Source organism: Setaria viridis, chromosome 9 (genome assembly GCF_005286985.2).
Source record: "Setaria viridis chromosome 9, Setaria_viridis_v4.0, whole genome shotgun sequence".
Taxonomy (NCBI): Eukaryota; Viridiplantae; Streptophyta; class Magnoliopsida; order Poales; family Poaceae; genus Setaria; species Setaria viridis.
In genome coordinates this window covers 43543122-43561262 of record NC_048271.2, presented here as the reverse complement: position 1 = coordinate 43561262, position 18141 = coordinate 43543122, and the positions used below count along the sequence as shown (strand labels likewise).

The following is an 18141-nucleotide window of genomic DNA, read 5'->3' as shown; positions in this document are numbered from 1 at the left end:
ATTGGTGCCAGCCGAATTGCGTGCGGCTTGGCGGGGGAAGCGGCGGAGCCGCGGAGGGCGCGGCTGTGCGGGGGAGGGCCGAGACGCGACGGGAGCCGGCCAGCCGAGAGGCCCAGGAGGCGGCGGGAGCGGCGGGAGTCGGGAGGGCCAGGAGGCGACGGCGAAGGGGCGCGGCCGTGCGGGAGCTGGGAGAAAGCGGAGGGTCAGGAGGAGGCGGGGGAGACGAAGGCGAAGGGTCGGGAGGAGGCGGAGGGTTGGGACTCGGGAGGAGGCGACTGGAACCTGGTAGAAGAGGAGCACGCCGCAGGAACAAGCCGTTTGGGCCAGAGAGTTCATATGGGCCAGCCTCTTAGCCAGACCAAAATAGGCCTATTAGGCCTAAACAGGCCGTGCTGGCCCACGGGCCAAATGGACCAGGTCGTGCTGGGCCAGCCCACGGGCTGAGGCAGCAGCCCAGACCCAGCCCATGGTGTAGGCTGGGCTGGCCCGGCCTGCAAGGCCGCCGGGCTGGGCCATGCCTGGACCAGGCCAAAATACCGTGCCGCGGGCCAAATGGACAACTATACCCGTCATCTCCTACCTCCGGCCACCCAGATAAGTCCCGACCCCAACAGCCTCCATGGGTACACGTGACTTTGGAAATGTCTAAATTTGAGTACAAAGCTCTTAATCATTTTAGAAAATTGTGAAGGGAAACAACAATATCCTCATGTAGTGTACGTAGTTCATGGTGGAATTGTTTCGAGGTAATTATTTCGGTTTGCAGAGCCGTAGCTACTACTGCTCTAACATAAATCTCTCCAGGTGCTTCCTCCCATCAAGCTTCGCCGTGAAGTATCGCTTCAACAAGTCCTGGTAATCCGTTGGTCCGTACTGCAACCTGTCGCCTTTCTTCACCAACTCCGGCAGAGGACCAAGCATCCGATCCTGGTACGGGTAGTGGAACAGCGCCACCGAAATCCGCTCCTTGGTCGGGTGTATCACGGCCCTGTGCTCAACGCTTCTGAACACTCCGTTGCTCATGATCTGCAAATTAACCAAGGACAACATCATCAATTCTTCGTCAGTGGAATTGGATTCACCATAAGATATCGGCCGAGGCATCTCCGGCGATGACGGGATCAATGCAAGTACCTCGAGCGCGTCGCCGACGTTGACGATGAAGGCGCCGGCGAGGGCCTGCACGGCGAACCACTTGCCGTCCTTCTTGACCTGAAGTCCCTGCACGTCGTCGTTCATCTGCAGCAGCAGCGTCAGGCCGTTGGGGTCGGTGTGCGCCGTCAGGCCCAGCACCCGGTCCGCCGCCTGCCGGCACGGCGGGTAGTAGTTCACCCTCATGCCCTGGGCCTGCCCCTCGAACACGCCGCGCAGCGACGCCGGCTCGGCGCCCACGCCCTTGGCCATGAACTCCAGCAACCGGTACGCTAGCTTTGCTGCTTCCGAGGAGTATGCGTCTACGGACTGCCTGTGTTCAGATTAAAAAAATAAATTACAGGAGCATTAGGCTATGAAGTCGTTTATGGGATAATTCAAGTTTGAATCATGGATGATATAGCCTCATAGTCAGTCACCGGAAGGATGCAGGGCGTGTAGGCCAGAACCGCATGTCCCTGGACTCGGTGGGCTGGACCTGGAGGTAGAGCATGTCAGCCCAGTCCAGCTTCTGATCGTCAGACACGACGAAGGCCTGGCCGTAGCCCTCAAGGCTGTCAGCTTTCTGTGAGCATTCCTTCTTGGCCTCGAGCGGCTGCTTGAAGAACCCGGCCACGTCGCTCATCAGGTTCCCGATCACCTCATCTGGAACTCCATGGTTGATGAGCTGCGCTTCACCTCATAGGGTTCACATTTACTGACAATATACACAATCCATAAGCAAATTATTAACAAGGTGGCCGGTTTACATGTACCTGGAAGAAGCCCCAGTGGTGGCACGCGGATGCCAGCTTGGCGCACTCCTCCTCCTCCGACCGCGGGTCGATCAACCTTCGGAGGTCGATCACCGGAATCGCGCAAGCGCTGTCGTCGCCGCCACCGCCGGCGACGACGACCTCCTCGGCGCTAGGGTCCTTGCTGAGGTACCTCTCGGGCACCTGGCGCTCGACGCCGCCGTCATTGAAGGCCGCTGCGAGCTCCTGCACGTTGGCCACGGGGAGAGACCCGGTGGTTCTTGCTTCCGCCATTGCTAGCAATAATTCCGTTCACCTGACGAGCTTTTGCCGCTGCGCCTTCCTTCGTTTTTGTAGCGCTGATCTGCCAGAGGGGGTCTCGTCCTATTCTCTTGTATACGGAGTACATGCCGTGACGACGACGGTGTTGCTTTTTGGCACATGAATATTTGTAGATTATACGTGTGAAGCTGCGTGCGTTACGTCTCGGTGTCTACTGCTGCGTGCATTTGAATTGTCTCGAGATCGAGATCGACAGGTGAGGTGAAGCAGCGAAAACATACACACACACGACGAGTAAAGGCATGCATGACCACACACGCGCACATCTAACGAACAGTGCTCGATCCTATCACGCAGCTACAGGTTCGGCGCCTTTCCATCCCAATGGGGGTAGGTAGACGTAGGCCACCGGTTCCTGGTAGATGTGTGGGGGTTTTGTCCTTGTGCCCGTTTTTGTGGTTTCCACTGGACCACACAACCGGCGGGAAGAAATTTCGACGGCGGGGGCGTCGCGCTGTGCATTTCGTGTCCATTCAGCGGGCCCGAATCAGGCTGCGCGTTGTCCGACGTGCGGGCCGACTTTAGTGGGCCTGTTCCTGACCAGCACAAAATAATGAGGATGATGATGGGCCGTGAGGAGTTGCACCCGGGCCGAGACGGAACATTTTCGGGGGACCTTTTTTTGAATTAAAAAGGACATCCGCGAGGATTTCTTCTAGTTGAGAAGAACATTTTTATTTAAATTTGTATTTGAAATGCATGTCGGCACCTACTGGGATCCTGAACTGACAGGATTTGATATTGACGAACCTACCACAAACATTTTGATGTTGACGGCCACATGCAACATTATATTGTCAATTCCTTCAATATATAGGAAAATACGAGCACTTGAGATAGGCCGAGGGCTAGAATCCGGATGGGCAGGTTCCACCACAAATGAGTTTCGCTCACTTTGCTAATATCATTTCCATTTAAATGCATCAACACATGTTATAGATGGTAGATAATCAGTAGTGTCTAGCACTAGCAGACGCCCGGTGACATGTAGTAGAAAAATTTCCAGGGACTACATTATCCTTCAAAACTACTGGACAGCCAACATTTCAACCATAGGTATATAGATCGACATACCCCATAAGCACTACTGTACCTAATATATCACCTAAGTGAACAAAATGACCAAACATGTAATCGTAAAGCAAACACGGACGACGCCGCCGCGCCGCGCCGCCCAGTTAATCAAACTCCGGCCACAAGCGCGGCAGCTGCGTGAACGGCGGCTGGCCGGCCGGCGACATGGAGCTAGCTAGACGCCGCCGCAGCGGTAGGTGATCTGGCACGTCCTGCCGACCCTGACCACGTACGTGTGCTGCGGCTTCACGAGGAACGGCGGCAGCCGCAGCAGCGCCTCGCAGACGCAGTCCTTCTGCACCTCCTTGAGCCACCGGCAGCAGTCGCGGTACGCCCGGAGCTCCTCGTCGTGGTGGTCGTCGTCATCGTCGTCGTCGTCGTCGTCATCGTGGTCGTCGTCGTGGTCAGGGTCATCGGCGTCGTGGTGGTGGTCGTCGTCGTCCTCATGATGGTCGTCGTCGTCCTCGTGATGGTCGTCGTCGTGATCCGGGTCGTCGGCGTCGTGGTGGTCGTCGTCCTCGCCGTCCCGCAGGCGGCCGCGGCGACCGCGCCCGTGCCCGCCGCGGGTGCGGTTGCCGTGGTGGTGGCCGCCGGTGCGGTTCCCGGCGACGACATCGCCGCGGGTGCCGTTGCTGCTCGCGATCAGGGCCGAGATGCTGACCGCCGCCGCGCGGCGGTGGCCGTGATGATGGCGGTCGCGGACGCGGACACGGTCATGATGCTCGTCGTCGTGGTGGTCATCTTCGTGCTCGTCGTCGTCTTCATGCTCGTCGTCGTCTTCGTCATCGTCATCGTGGTGGTGGTGCTCGTCGGGAGGGCTCGGCGGCAGGATGGAGCACGCCTGGCTGGCGATGGCGAACTGGCTGATGCAGAACGCCTTGGCGCCCTTGGGCGGCTGCGCGACGGCGACGGGCGCGAGGAGGGACGGGAGGAGGAGGACGACGGCGGCGAGCACCGCGGCGTGAGTCGCCGAGGCGGAGGCCGCCATCTCTGGCCTAGTTAGCTGCTGCTACTCAGCCGTCGTTGTGGCCTGGCGTCTCTAGCTCGCTGGCGGCGTGCGACATGTTTATATATATAATATTTCGAGTAGTAGTTGGGTCAGCTCCTGCACGGTCTGGATTAGGTGCTTCGTGCATAGCTGCTAGACGGGTAGGAGTGACCGGGGTCATCGGTGCATGGTCTGGATTAGGTGCTCCATGCCGGTGGCATGCATCAAGCCAGGCCAACTTGTTCAGCAGCCATGGCCACCTTGTTTACATGCATGGATGCAGCAATGGTGGCTGGTGAGAGTTTAGTGGCTCTCTGGTCACGCATGTAAGGGTTTGGTATTGTGTAGATGCTTGAATTCTAGGGCTTCTATAATAACAGATTTGCTAGTCTGCTCAGACAACCTACTGAAGTCAAAGTTGGTATCGCATGTCAGCTTAGGAATCTCTTGGTTGCTCATGAGTCTACTTTAGACATTGCATTTAAAACAGTGCACTTGACCTCAATCGATACATGGAATTGCATTTTGTGATAACAGGGAAGACTGTAACACAAGATCGAGAGTCCACTCTAAAAAAACAAAGAAATAACTACCAATTGCAAGCCATTAGTTCCTAGGTATAGTTGCTATACACGAAAATTGTGATGTCGAAAGAGAACTGGAGCTGTTTTATGCGGTATTTAGCTGATGCAATGACTACGGAGGAGTCTCCGGCAAGTGCGAGGGCTAGGGCAAAATGATTTGTATTCACTCTTTGGCTTATGTACGCTGTAATCAAACAGTTTCAGTAAGTCATCAGAGTAGCTGGCTGCTTTCTGACAAAAGAGAAATCGAAGACCGCGGCACTAACAAATACAATCTAAGGCTACAATCGCTTGATACAAGACGCCCTATCCCTACAATTCAGCCCTCCGTGATGTCGGACATCCTACCCCTATAGGATACAATATGTACAAGGAAGCAGGTATCAGCTCCGACTTCCTGGAGAATCTGGCGGGTGCCTCCACCCTGAGGTGGAGTTACCTCAGTCTTCCAGGCCCATATACTAAGAAAAAGCATCAGCACCTGAAAGAAACATGAGGTCAGATGAAGCAGAGAAGGCTATGTCAATCGGGCAATGCTGATGGAAGAAATAGCATACCATTTCAATTTTGCAAAAAGTTATCGTGGTCTCCAGCCACCATGTCCTGCAATATGACATACATTTAGCATCCAAAATTTTTACACGCCAAAAAAATTTAAACAAACTTCCTTTTTTGAATTAGCATCTCACACCAAACAAATGATATAGATGCATCTTTGTTAAGTAACAGGAATTAAAATTAGTGGAGTACTGACAGAAGCTACTTTCGAATAGTATGAAGGCATCTTTGTTAAGTAACAGGAATAAGAATTAGTGGACTACTGATAAAAGCTACTTTCGAAGTAATGTAGGCCAAGATGAATCAACAAAATTATGATACTCTTTCATGTGTTCCCCATCTGTTTTTTTTTAACAGAAGCGTGTGATTTAAACCTGAAGTTTTCTACCAGAGCAGCAAAATAATAGCAATTCCATACAAGAAAACCAGATTCCTCAGAAATAAAATTCATAAAATTGGATGCAACTTGCAGCAGGAAACATATCAAAGCAACATGTAACATACCTCCAGCTGCATGTGAAACTGGAGGCTCCATAGAATGTCTGGAGGGAGAATAGTTAGATATCCTAGGGGGCCTAGACCAGCCCGTACAAGGGCCTGCCGGAGGATCTGATGGCCGCCCATAGTGCATTGGGGCTGGTGGAGCTTCAAAATGGTCTGGAATCGGAGGAGGTCCTGCATATGACTCAACAACAAACCAAATCATCTCAGTGCTCGATGTGGATGGTCATACATCATACAACAAACAACAGCTCATTCATCAAAACGCACTAGCAAATCCCATTGCTTTTGTGATATCAAGAAACTAGAATCAGGTCGCCACTGTGTAAAACCTTGTTCCATTGTGCCACTGCTGTATTCATGTGGCAAAACTTTTTCGATTCATGCCACTCGAATTGGTACGGCAGTGGCATTATTAACAGAACAAGTTTTACGCAATGGTGGCAAGATTCTAAATGTTACATAAGCATAGCAAATATCAAAATTGTAATTGACAGTGGCACGGACATTTTTATTAGGTTGTCTTTCATCATAAAGACATTATAAAGAAGGAAAGGTTCATGACCATGCCAAGAAGAGTACCTGGTGGAAAAGGATATCTTCCCCTATCAGCAGCCTCATGGTGCATTGGCCCCCTAATAGCTCTCTCATCAAAATGATGTCCTCGATCGTCTAAATGATGTCTTCTATCATCAAAATAATGGCCTCTATCATCATAGTGATATCCCCTATCATCGTAGTGGTATCCTCTATCATCAAAATGGTGTCTGTCATGCCCATGATGCCTTCTATCATGTCTGTGATGACCTCGATCATGTCCATTGTACCGATATCTCTCAGGATACGGAGGACAGTTATGACCCCAGTGATGTGGCCTTTGTTGGTGTTCTGGTGGCACAGGAGGGAATTGATTTGGAGGTGGTGGAGGGGGTGGTGGTTGCAGATGATATCCCTCATTAGGAATTGAAGTAGTTGGAGGCCGGTGATAGTTATTTCCATGGTAAGGTGCTGGGGGTGCAGGGAAATTACTGTGGGGACCAGGAGGATGTGGTGCCATCGGTGGGGGAGGTGGAATCTGATTTGATTGACCTCCATATCCTGAATTATTAAATGGTGGAGGCGGCAATGGTGCAACAGAAGGATTCATGTTACCTGGGTGCTCTGAAATAGAATGTGGTTGTTGACTTTGAACATTCTGAAAAAAAAGGAAGAAGCACCTGTTAAGTACATGATATTATGATTGCATAATCTCTTGCACAGGAACAAAATATACATACATATGTAGCTCTTGGAGGATGCGCCCCATTGGGATCAGATGTCATTTGTAATTTTGACTGCATTTGCGCTTGCGCACTCTGAGGCGGGGCAGGTGGTGGAGGTGGCACGGGTGGAGGAGATGATGGCAAAGGTGGAGGTGATGGAGGCCTATCCACAGGAAGGGGAGGACCAACATCTGAAGGGCGCTGATCAGATGCCGTACAATTGGTACCACTTTGCTCTGGTCGGCATTTGGTGGTAACTTCAATGTCAGATGGTGGAGATACATCCTCCATCTCAAGTTCACCATCAACTTCTTCAAGAACGCGGCGATGCTTCTCCAAATGCATTTGAGGTTCTTCATTGTTATCATTATCTGGGGCATCCTGTTCAGGTGTAACAGCTTCAAAGCTCCTATCTTCAGAGGAGTTTCCATCTTCTTCTTCTTCAAGTACCTTTGTGCAAATTAAGTTTGGTAGCTGAAAACCAGCATTGCTGTTGAAAATAATAAAACGCATAACCATGAGGAAAATAGAAGAAATTAAGAAAAACTCTCCAAACGATAGATAGTGTTGCATGTTCTATGTGCATAACTTATTTGCAAACTAATAAGGTAAAATGCAAAGGTCCTTGACACAATGATGTAACAGATGCATGGACCTGAACACATCATCACATATTTTACTACCATATGTGTCCCATATCTATAATAAAAAGGTGTTCGCTGGTGATTCTTTAATCAATCAACTTTCTAAGTCCTTCCCTAAATTCCACTGATAGTTCTGTTACATCTTTTAGCTGATGTAGAATCCAATAGGCAAATAAAAAAGGGGCAGCAAATCAATTTAACACTGGTGGAATTTTTTTTTTTGAGAGAGAGCGAGGGAGGGGGCGAGGGAGAGAGCGGGAGGGGTATAGGGATACCCTAATCAGGCGTACCAAGAGCTATGGCCAGTCAGTTCATATGGTCCTCATGCTAACTGTGCATTGGCACACATAGAGCAAGAAACAATAGAAAAAAATGGAAACATATGACACTATAGCATATAACTTAAAACTATTCTCCAATTACAATACATGAAAGAGGTACACCCCCATACCTCCAATTCTCTTATGTATTGGGTAAACAAAAAATAAAACACTAGTGTTTATAGCCCAGTAACATACGAACGACACAAACATGTAACACTATCACACTGTTCCATATAGATCAAACCATTCTACATTTCAGGAACACAAAAAAGGAATAGCACCGCACCTCCCATACTCATCAACAAGCATTCCTTCATTGTCACGCAAAGGGTCATTTAGAGCTCTCTCTGTTCTTGAAGGACGGCGAGAACTTCCAAATGACGCCTCATTGATAGTCTCAATTTCCCTAATATGGTGACGGATGATATATTCTGAAAGTGTTTTTCTTTCAAGCCAAAGTTTCAAAACCTAATAATCAAATGGCAAACTTGTAAGAGGCAAAAGAAAAGGCAATGCTGCACATGATATCTGTTCTATCAGACCATCAAAGGCACTTACCTTGAGGCATTGCTTTCGATTCTCCCATGCTGAGTTTCCAGGAGGCGCAGCAGCATAGAGTATTCGAGGTAGAACTGCCTGAATAAGAGAGGGATATACATCTCCAGCTCCACCTGCATGATTTGTAATGGTAGGATAAATACCATCATACAAAATAATGAGACAAATTTAGGAAAACTATACGCTTACCTTTCTGATTGCGAGAGCACTGTGTTATTGAATCTACAAGGAAGAAGAGGTCCACCCTCTTATATAAATTAGATTCCTTTTCCAGGTGTTCAACAATAATATCAATTGCCTAGACAATGAAACAAAAAAGGTATCAGAAAATGTTGATAGGTGGCACTAGAATTCAGAAGTATGTCTGAAAGGATTATCACTTGTTATTTCCAAATCGTCAAGTTTATGATATGGCTTCTCATACCATGCAAGAAAGTGAGAACTATAATAGATGCCTCTCTTTGGTAATTAGCTACATACATCAAAATGAAACGCTTGCTCCTCAAACTAGCAGTGGGCATACAGAACATCAAATCACCAAAAGAATAACAAAACAAATCTTTGCTTATCAATCCACCAAAAATCCAGTACATCAATGACAGCAACTACATTTCATCCAGAAGCAAACAAATAAAGATAATTCGTAGAAAAAATAAGTTTCAGAACATGGACGAAGAACTAGGAGTCACAATAAAAACAGTGTTTCTCTGAGAACAATATAAACAAATGAGGAGGACGTGCATGGTCTAACCTCACCAGCAATGCCAAATTTAGCACACTCAATAGCAAGACGTGTTGCACGTGCTATACTTTCTTTTGTTCTTGTCATTGTACCGAGAAAATCTTTGAAAGACCTTCGTGCTGCATTGGCTTCATCATGCCCTGCTAATTTCTTCTGCTGAATACAATCAAAAGGACTCCTGGAATGAACATTATCGTTTGCAGAGGTGGACCTGATTATCCAATTTGAAGGTGACAACTGCCCCTGTGATCCTTCCTTGGGGGGTGTATTTACTGATGTTTCAGGAATATACTTGGCATTTAGGAAGTTATCTGGAAAGGAAGTTGATCGAGAGAACCTTCTAGCTTGTGCAACAGCTATAAGTTCTTTCATTGGCATTGAATCTGGGGAAGTGTTCTTGTCCTTTAGATTTGTGTGGTTCAGTTCTTTCAATGCCAAAGACGAGAACGTATGCCTGCAAGACAAAATAAGGACAGTCATACCGTCTCAGAAGGCTGCCTTGTAAATTTACATCAAGGTGGAAGGTATAACAGAAGATCAGAACAGCAAGGCAACAATGTGTTCAGGAAGCTAATCTACAATATTAATAAATACTCCATAAAAACTGTAGATCTTGCATCCAAATTCACATAGGAGAACATCATTCTTACTTCTGCTTCACAACTTGACTGAAGAAAAAAAAAACCTCCATATTATATTTCACAATATTTGTCCAACTTCTTGGGAAGCAACATTTCAAAATGTCTGTCCATCAATGAAAATGATGGTGTAGTTTTTAAAACAGGTACAATAATTACAATATTTCCACTCCCCGACCCTGCTTTAATGTTGTGACAAAAGCATGTAGGTTGATAGCACCGATCATCTAAAAGGGAAATTTGTGGTCATCTTTCAATTATTTTTTCCTATATTTAGACCATCAGGTCCACGAAGAGGTAAAAAAACAGTCCCCAACTACTCCCTCCATTCCAAGATATAAGCATTTCTGCTGTTGTCCTAAGTCAAACTATCATTGGTTTCACCAGGTTTATAGGGAAGAATATTAACGTATAGCAGATCAAAGAACTAAATTATGAAAATATACTTTATAATGGATCTAATCTAATAGTGATCATTTGATATTGTAAGTATTATTTGTTCTTCTCTATAAACTCAGCCAGGCTTAGAATAGTTTGACTTAGGACAAACACATAGATGCTTATATTTTTGCGATGGAGGGAGTATGTCACATGTTTAAGAAAGAACTGTGCATTGTGCAGCATAAATGAAATAGTCTACAATGATATATCGCATCCCCATAATTAATCTATAGAAAATGAAGAGAGTTTGGCTGCCCCCACCATGTCCTAGTTTTTACAATCAATACCCTACCTACATGCCAGCAGAACGATGAAGAATATATGGTACTCTCCTAGGTTACCCATCACATAGACCTATTTTTGCATATGCGATTTCAAAAGTAGACATCTACAGCGAAATAATCAACTTTAATATTATCCAAAAAAAAAAGGCTCATTGTAACACAATTTTGAAAGAGAAGCACGTTGAAAATAGAAATGTCGTGAGTACTAAAATTGTATAGAAGAGCAAAAGATAGACATGTAGATAGAAAATACATGACGGTAAACAAACAGATAAATGGTAACATTAGCATAAAAATCAAGATCTTACACTTCAGATGTCCGGGTATCTGCATCGGATTGTATACTGGATGATTTAGTAGCCAATGAAGAATTGCTTGCCGTATCCCCCACATTGTTCATGGATTCAGCTACAACCATCTCACCATGGCATATAGCTTTGGTGATCACACTGTTGTTTGCATGGTCAACTGGCTCATCAGTTCTGTCAACATTACAGGCAGCTGAGCCAGAAGGTCTTGTCTCTTTCACATCAATTGTCACCACATTTTCACTAGCTTTCTCCAAAGACGAAGATAACCGGTCAGGTACAGAAGTGGTTTGTGTAACATCAAGAGCATGCTCATTCAATTCCATACAAAGAGCTGAAGTTTTCACACGGACATCATTATCTAGTTCATTACAAACCAAGGAACAATTGGCTGCTTTGCTATCCATGTGGGTTTCTTCACAAATATCGCCTTTTGTCATGATATGATTGTCATGATCATTTGCTTTTGAAGGAACTGAAGCAGAATCAGAATCAGCGTTATTTTGTAAAATTGATCCAGAGGTATATTTGCCAGATGGACTATGCACAGACTGTGTGTCCAATGAAGGTCCAGGGCTTTGAACTATTCCAGATTTATTAGATACTGTGACTTCTGCATCTGCGGATATATTAGAATGGTTGTTTCCTCTCGACAAAGAACCATTTAGAAGCATACCATTCTGTCCTGTCACTTCAGGTATACTATTGTTAGTTTCAGCAACATTAGCAGACATTGCTTCTAAGGCACGATGAAGGCGTTTTGATGGAGGCAAAGCAGCTTCCACATCCAATGCCAAAATCTTTGGATGGTATTCTTTATTCTTCCATGAAGGATGACCGTCCCCTGACAGGATAGGCATATCAAATTTGGATGATGGATTAGAAACAGTATTTACCACTGCCGACACCTGATCAGCTGGGTAATCATTGACAGGTATTGCAGGGGTACCATGCATATCACATTGGTTTGCAGTTATAGCAAACTCTGGCTTCTTAGAAACATCAATCTCATCAACTGGTGAATCCTCCAACTGAGACCTTCCCATTCGGACCCTTGCCCTTTTGACCAGTGGCAAGTGCTCATCTCCATCTGACTTATTCACGTCATTCTTCGAATTTGGAGAATCTGGAAGGATTTCACTGTACTCAGCCTGCAATTCTTCATCTTTGTTTGATGCTGTACAATCTTTATAATGAGGTGGCTTTCTATCTGCTTTTCTTTTTCTCTTGAAAATTATTGCAGGGTCTATTGGAAGAATTGATGTACCATTTGATTTCAATTCTGTCTCTGAAGCTCCATTTTCAGATGCTTCACTATTACAGGTACTATCCGCCTTAGCAGGAGGATTCAACTTTCCATTGCTGCTAATAGTCCCCAAAGCTACAGATTGGTTGAAGGTGCCTGCACTAGAATGCAACCAAACATTATCTGATGTAGAAACAGAACCTGAGTTAGCTTTGTCATCCTCTGGATGCTTATGACGATCCGAAAGATTGCCAGAACCTTGAGCCTTTCTTGATTCAACACTTACTGAACTTCTTGACTTCCGCAGCGATGGAACCCTACTACGTGTATAACAATTTTTCGGTTGTGCATCCCTTGGCTTATTTGAAAATGAATTAGTACACAGAGGAATATCCCTCATTTCATCAAGGATGGATACATTTTCAGTAGGCTCATCAGGAGCAGAATTTACAACACAAGGTTCGTCACCCTTCACAGTGACAGAAGGTCCATCAGAACTGACCATATCATCACTCCTGGTAGTGATAGAATAATCTTCTATCTTTTTATCACTATGCACATTTGAGCTATTGACCAGATTTTCAGTATCCATGCAGCTATTATTTTCAGCGAGCTTTTCTACACCTGGCTTCACTTCATCAGCAGCCAAGTCAAGCTTATTATTATCTTTGTCCTTCAAAGAATCATAAACTTCAATTATTTCATCAACTGCTCTCAGAAAGTCAGCCCCTTTACCATGTCGCTTAGCAAGTAGAGACCTTTTTTTCTCTTCAGTGAATGCCTCTAGATCAGCATAATTGCAGAAAGCACTGCAACAGAAGTACTGAGTCATACATAATTGCAGATTTCTTCATAAAGGTAATCTAGTTCCGTACTACAAATTTTGCGCACAGCAGCATGAAGAGCGCAAACAACAGAGAGAAGTGATGGAGGGAGAGACCAATGATTGTTTTAGTAATATTGTCACACTGCATACTTGTCTATCCTATAAGAAAAATATAACTATGTGGGTGTGTGTTTGGTGTTGTACAGCGTACTTCCTTCTTTAATGAAATGACATGCAGCTCTCATGCGCGTTCGAGAAAAAAATAATAAAACAGATATTGCTGACTAAAAGTACAAAACCATAATGATATAGGGTCTTTGGGAGTTTCCTAAAGCAATATCCACACAATTGCAGTTTCATATAGCCATGTTAGTATGTATTCAATTCCTAGCCCCAAGCAGTACCACCTCTGAAGCACTATAATGGTATTGTAGTAATGAGGTCATTCCAGGCAATATCTTGACAACAAACAGTTTTTAGATTTCCTACATTGGTTCTCAGCACTTGGCAGACAGCAAGGACCATATACAGGCAACCAATTACTTTACCAGGTTCCCTCGATACTTTTAACGTATTAATGAACCAACACAAGAGGGTGGACTTTTAGGCAGTTTGTTTCCTCTACTTATTGTAAATGGAATCTCCAAGGCCAAAAGTAGGTGAGCTCAATTAGCTTGGATGCTTCATTTGATCAGCATTTTCCAAATAGCCCAAGTCAACTCTCTCAAGGAACTTTTCACCTTAGGATCATGGACTTCATCGGATACTAGGGCACTTTCGTAATTTAAATGAATAACAGTACACAAATCCAGCGTGTTCATTTAGAGGGAGGTAATTATAAGGCCTGTTTGGAATGCAGGTACCCAACATAAATTGTGCAGCAAACCGCATTGGCCCCTAGCCGCCTAGCTAGGAAGACAGCAACCCGACCCCCCACCGAACACACAAAAAAAGAGAGGAAAATGCAGATGAGGCATGGAGCAAGAACCATACACAGCTTACATGCAAATCACAGGAAGGGAATGAAATTTGGAAACCTCAATATCCACACTAACTATCCCAAATACTGTCTGAACTGTGAATTGTAGCTTCATGAACAACTTAGTTTATTTCAAGAAAGAAGTATATCGGTATATGCAAGTAAAATGTTATCACTACATAATCTCCCAAGAAAGCAATTACAAATAAATACATTATGTTTGATCCATTCACACAAAAAAACACTTGATTATCAATATTTAAGAACTATAAAAAAAACCTATGAATATAAGCTAATGACACTTGCGTGTTTCTAAAGCATGATGTTAAGAAGATACAAAAGTAACTCACAAATTCAAATAAAAATGAGAATGGTTCAGCAACATAGCACTTACATCTGTTTAGTACCGTAGAAATAGACCAGCGGCTTCTTTTTAGCAGAAGACTGGCCCCACTGCTCTGGTTCACTTATCTGCAACAGTATGAAAATTCACAAAATGTAAAGACTTCTCCATATTTCCTCAAGAAAAGGTAACTTACAAACATGTTAAATCAAATTTCATACAAGCAACTATCTCATGCTGACATGAGCACCTGCCCCTTACTAGAGTGGCCAGACCTAAAGTATGGGAAAATAGAAAGAATAAGTCTGCTATACCAGCTAAAGTTAAAAATAAAACCCCCAAGGGAAATGAATTTATTAGGAGCCCTAATCAATCTTGGGTAAATGTCCACATCAGCCGAAGAGCAGACAGAAAGTAAACAGAATGCCTCAATGAATACAGGATGAGGGGGGTATCGATGTAACAGGAGTCCTGACGGGATGCACCTAGTCACCCTAAGCATTTTAGGTAATAGGGGGCAGAATGCAAACAAAAGATAACTAACTATCATCACCTCAACAATGAAGAATATTGTATTTGTAAGTGTTTTATTATCCAAAGTCATCATTAGCACACTATGCATCAAAAGAATGGCCAACATATTGCAAGTACAGATGTTCAACCAAACCTCTCAATCCATTCTATTTGTTCAGGTAAGAAATTGTGGGAGGCTGTGGTTTGCAACAAAATACAGAACAAAGTCAATGCACTTCATTCCACCCCAAATACCAACCATTTCAGCAAACACCAGCTTAAATGCATCCCAACATTCATGTACCAACCAATGCAAAGCTGGCAATGGCCCAAAAACATCACGCATGGAGCCTAAGAATTACCAATGTTGCCCCGAGTTTTGGCCTTCCGCACTCTCTGCGAACACATTTCTAACCAAACCCATACATCCAAGTAACAGCAATAAGGGCCCTACATTTTCTCCTACTCGTCAAGCAAGTAGTAAAGAATATTACATGCAGGACCAGCTTTTGTAGTCTTTAAAAATCCTGGATGTGCAATATTTTGACATGAGCAACAAGCACTAGCCAATTTAAATAAAACACATGGCTGGCCAGATTTTTTGTTTAAATTAACTTCAAAAATTATTCTGTGTGATGGAAAAAATTGTATACTTATTTTTCATGCAATGAAACGGAATACAGGAATGACACATTACCAAACATTCCATCACAGGAACCAAACAGAAGATTTACTGAAATAAAATCAGCTTTATACGTTCAATTAAGGCACTGTGCTTACAAGGATTGAGAATACATGTGCAGTGGTTCAACGATGTGATGAGAATGAGAAGAGTTTTGAAGTGAAAGAAGAAATTATACAGAAAGGGGCAGCAAAACTAGAAAAGGTGAAAAAACTCAATAGTGTGCTAGCAAATTAAATTAGATATTTTATATCAGCAAATAGACAGAGACATCCTATCAGTAGAGGAGTCAGAAGAACTCTACAAACTCTGAAGACCCAAATCAAGTTACTGAACATGACACTGCTTGTGTGCCTACTAACATAAGATGCCACCTTTTATTAGTTCATTAACCTGCCTTGATCCAAAGTTAAAACAAAACGTGAGAGAACACTTAAGACTTAAGACTCATTTTAATTGCATAACGCTCTTTAGTACCAACAAAAGCAAGCATATATATAATACATTCCACATGCCGATATCTACTATATGGAGTATAGAAAAAAACAAATTATCATATGCAAATTTAGGTGGAAAAAAATCAAGACGACAAAGTTCTCGCATCTACCCTAAAAACCATCCTTTCCCTTGCAGGCAACAGGCAATCAGTAATTTCACATGTAGAAGCTACCAAGGAAACCTGTCAACTCTGTCACAAATAACAGAGCATCTCGCCTCTATACTTGTAAGTTTGTAACCAGGCAAGTACTAAGAGCAGATCACTAAGAACAAATCCATATCTGTATAATGAAATCCATAGATCAAAATGGGCTGAAATCTTACTGGCACATCCAAACACAGGTAAGATTGCACCTAATCATCCAAATCCCACCCAATCCCCCTGCCATAAATCACCAGCAACACCAAATCTCGGCAAGAAACCGGCAACAAACAAATCACCAAGAATTGAACCAAGCTAGGTCAAAAATTGCAGTAGAAATCAGCACCTACACTACCTAAAGCTCAGCAGAAAGTAACGGAAAGGGGGCTTGTTTTATCAAAGATCCTATCTATATTGAGCGTGTGGTAACCGAAACCCTAGCTGCAGAAAGCCCCTGTGCTATGCAGCAACAGGACGGCAAAATTAGCAGAGATTAGCAGCTAAAATGGCCAAATCGGGGTAGGGAGACCATGGGAAAACCTAAGATTTAACCGAACCGGCCGAAGCACAGCCCCAAGTCCAGGGACCAGGGTCTCCAACCCCCCTGGAAACCCTAAGCGAGAAACCCCCCGCCCATGGCCCGGAAGGCCAGAATCCCCGGACCCCAGGCCACCAGGAGGCCACAGATCAGCGAGCAGAGCAGAAAGAGGAGGTACAGGACGCACTCACCATGGCCGGCCACGCCGGGAAGCCCTTCATCTTGGCGAGCACGAGGTCGCCCACCTTCCACCTGGCCGCGGCCGCCGCGGCGGCCGCGGCAGCAGCCGCCGCGCGCTTCCTCTTCGCCGGCGCCATCGCCCGCCCGCGCCCCACCCGTCAACCAGCCCGCCGGCGCCCCCCACCCCCGCCAGCCACCGGTCAGGGCTCACAGGGCGCCTCCGCGACGGCTACCGCCTGCGCCCCTGGAGCTGCGGCGGCTACGGAGGAAGCCACGGCTCCACCCGCCGGTGGCCCTACGTCCCTCGACGGCTGCGGCGGCGGCGGAGGCGAGGGGAGGAGGCATGGGAGGTGGGGGGAGCAGGAGGAGAAGTGGCTTTGGGGATTTTTTTTTTCTCTTCCTCTCGGTATTATTTTCTGCGCGTTTTTATTAGTTTATTACTCAGCCGTCGAGCGTGCGACTGCGCTTGTGCTCGCGCTGTGCTGTCTGTGTGCGAGGAAGGAGAGGAGGGTTGGTAGTTCGGTGGGGAAGGAAGGAGGGCGTGGGAGTGGGACGGGGGCGAAGTGGTGGGGGTGGCGGTGCGCGTCAGCAACGCGGCCGCGGTTATGTGGACGGAGTGGCTACTGGCTTGCCGCCGCATGCCCAAATCAACCTTCGGTCCTCGCTAGGGCTCTAGCCCCTAGGCCTTATGGGTTGGACCCCACTTTTGGTTTTGGGTGTTTTTGGCATCAGGTGTGACGGTGTTTAACGTAATATGATTACTAAAGGTAACGAATCCCATTATATATATTTGGTTGTGGTAGTTTGTAATTAATTGATATTGTAATCGAATCATTTACCTAAATAATATCTATACAAGCTTGTTATTCCTCCTCCCCCACCATAATCAGATACACGCCCATACCGAAATCTGATTACGTTATCGTAGTGCAACCAAATAAAGAGTGTGATCACCCATTCCACCGCCAAATACAATGTAATTTGATTCCCTTTGCGTTTACGTTACCTTAGCGCAAACCAAATACTATCGTGTAAGCGATAATACATGGTTCTTGCGCTCA

The 18141-nt window shown here is 45.5% G+C and overlaps 3 protein-coding genes across 4 annotated transcripts; all 3 read right to left on the bottom strand.

Annotated features, from left to right (window-relative positions):
• Positions 1 to 642: 642 nt before the first annotated feature.
• On the bottom strand, positions 643 to 2536 carry LOC117839848 (2-oxoglutarate-dependent dioxygenase 11). Its single transcript, XM_034720277.2, has 4 exons — positions 1908 to 2536; positions 1572 to 1819; positions 1135 to 1465; positions 643 to 1026 (listed from the first exon to the last, which is right to left on the bottom strand). Exons 1-4 carry the CDS (start codon positions 2178 to 2180, stop codon positions 778 to 780), a joined length of 1101 nt encoding a protein of 366 aa, XP_034576168.1. The 5' UTR covers positions 2181 to 2536; the 3' UTR covers positions 643 to 777.
• Positions 2537 to 3096: 560 nt separating this feature from the next.
• On the bottom strand, positions 3097 to 4868 carry LOC117840756 (uncharacterized). The gene has a single exon (XM_034721278.2). The coding sequence runs from the start codon at positions 4288 to 4290 to the stop codon at positions 3478 to 3480; it is 813 nt and encodes a 270-aa protein (XP_034577169.1). The 5' UTR covers positions 4291 to 4868; the 3' UTR covers positions 3097 to 3477.
• A 149-nt stretch (positions 4869 to 5017) lies between these two features.
• On the bottom strand, positions 5018 to 17625 carry LOC117840755 (protein HUA2-LIKE 3). Of its 2 annotated transcripts, XM_034721276.2 has the most exons (12): positions 17092 to 17624; positions 14579 to 14655; positions 11134 to 13188; positions 9472 to 9916; positions 8910 to 9018; positions 8721 to 8833; positions 8449 to 8630; positions 7211 to 7685; positions 6516 to 7128; positions 5937 to 6107; positions 5432 to 5477; positions 5018 to 5355 (listed from the first exon to the last, which is right to left on the bottom strand). In XM_034721276.2, exons 1-11 carry the CDS (start codon positions 17215 to 17217, stop codon positions 5452 to 5454), a joined length of 4392 nt encoding a protein of 1463 aa, XP_034577167.1. In that variant the 5' UTR covers positions 17218 to 17624; the 3' UTR covers positions 5018 to 5355; positions 5432 to 5451. The 2 variants fall into 2 exon arrangements, with proteins under 2 accessions (XP_034577167.1, XP_034577168.1); XM_034721277.2 differs by lacking the exons at positions 5018 to 5355; positions 5432 to 5477 and having other exon boundaries at positions 5997 to 6117; positions 17092 to 17625.
• Between the last annotated feature and the right edge of the window lie 516 nt (positions 17626 to 18141).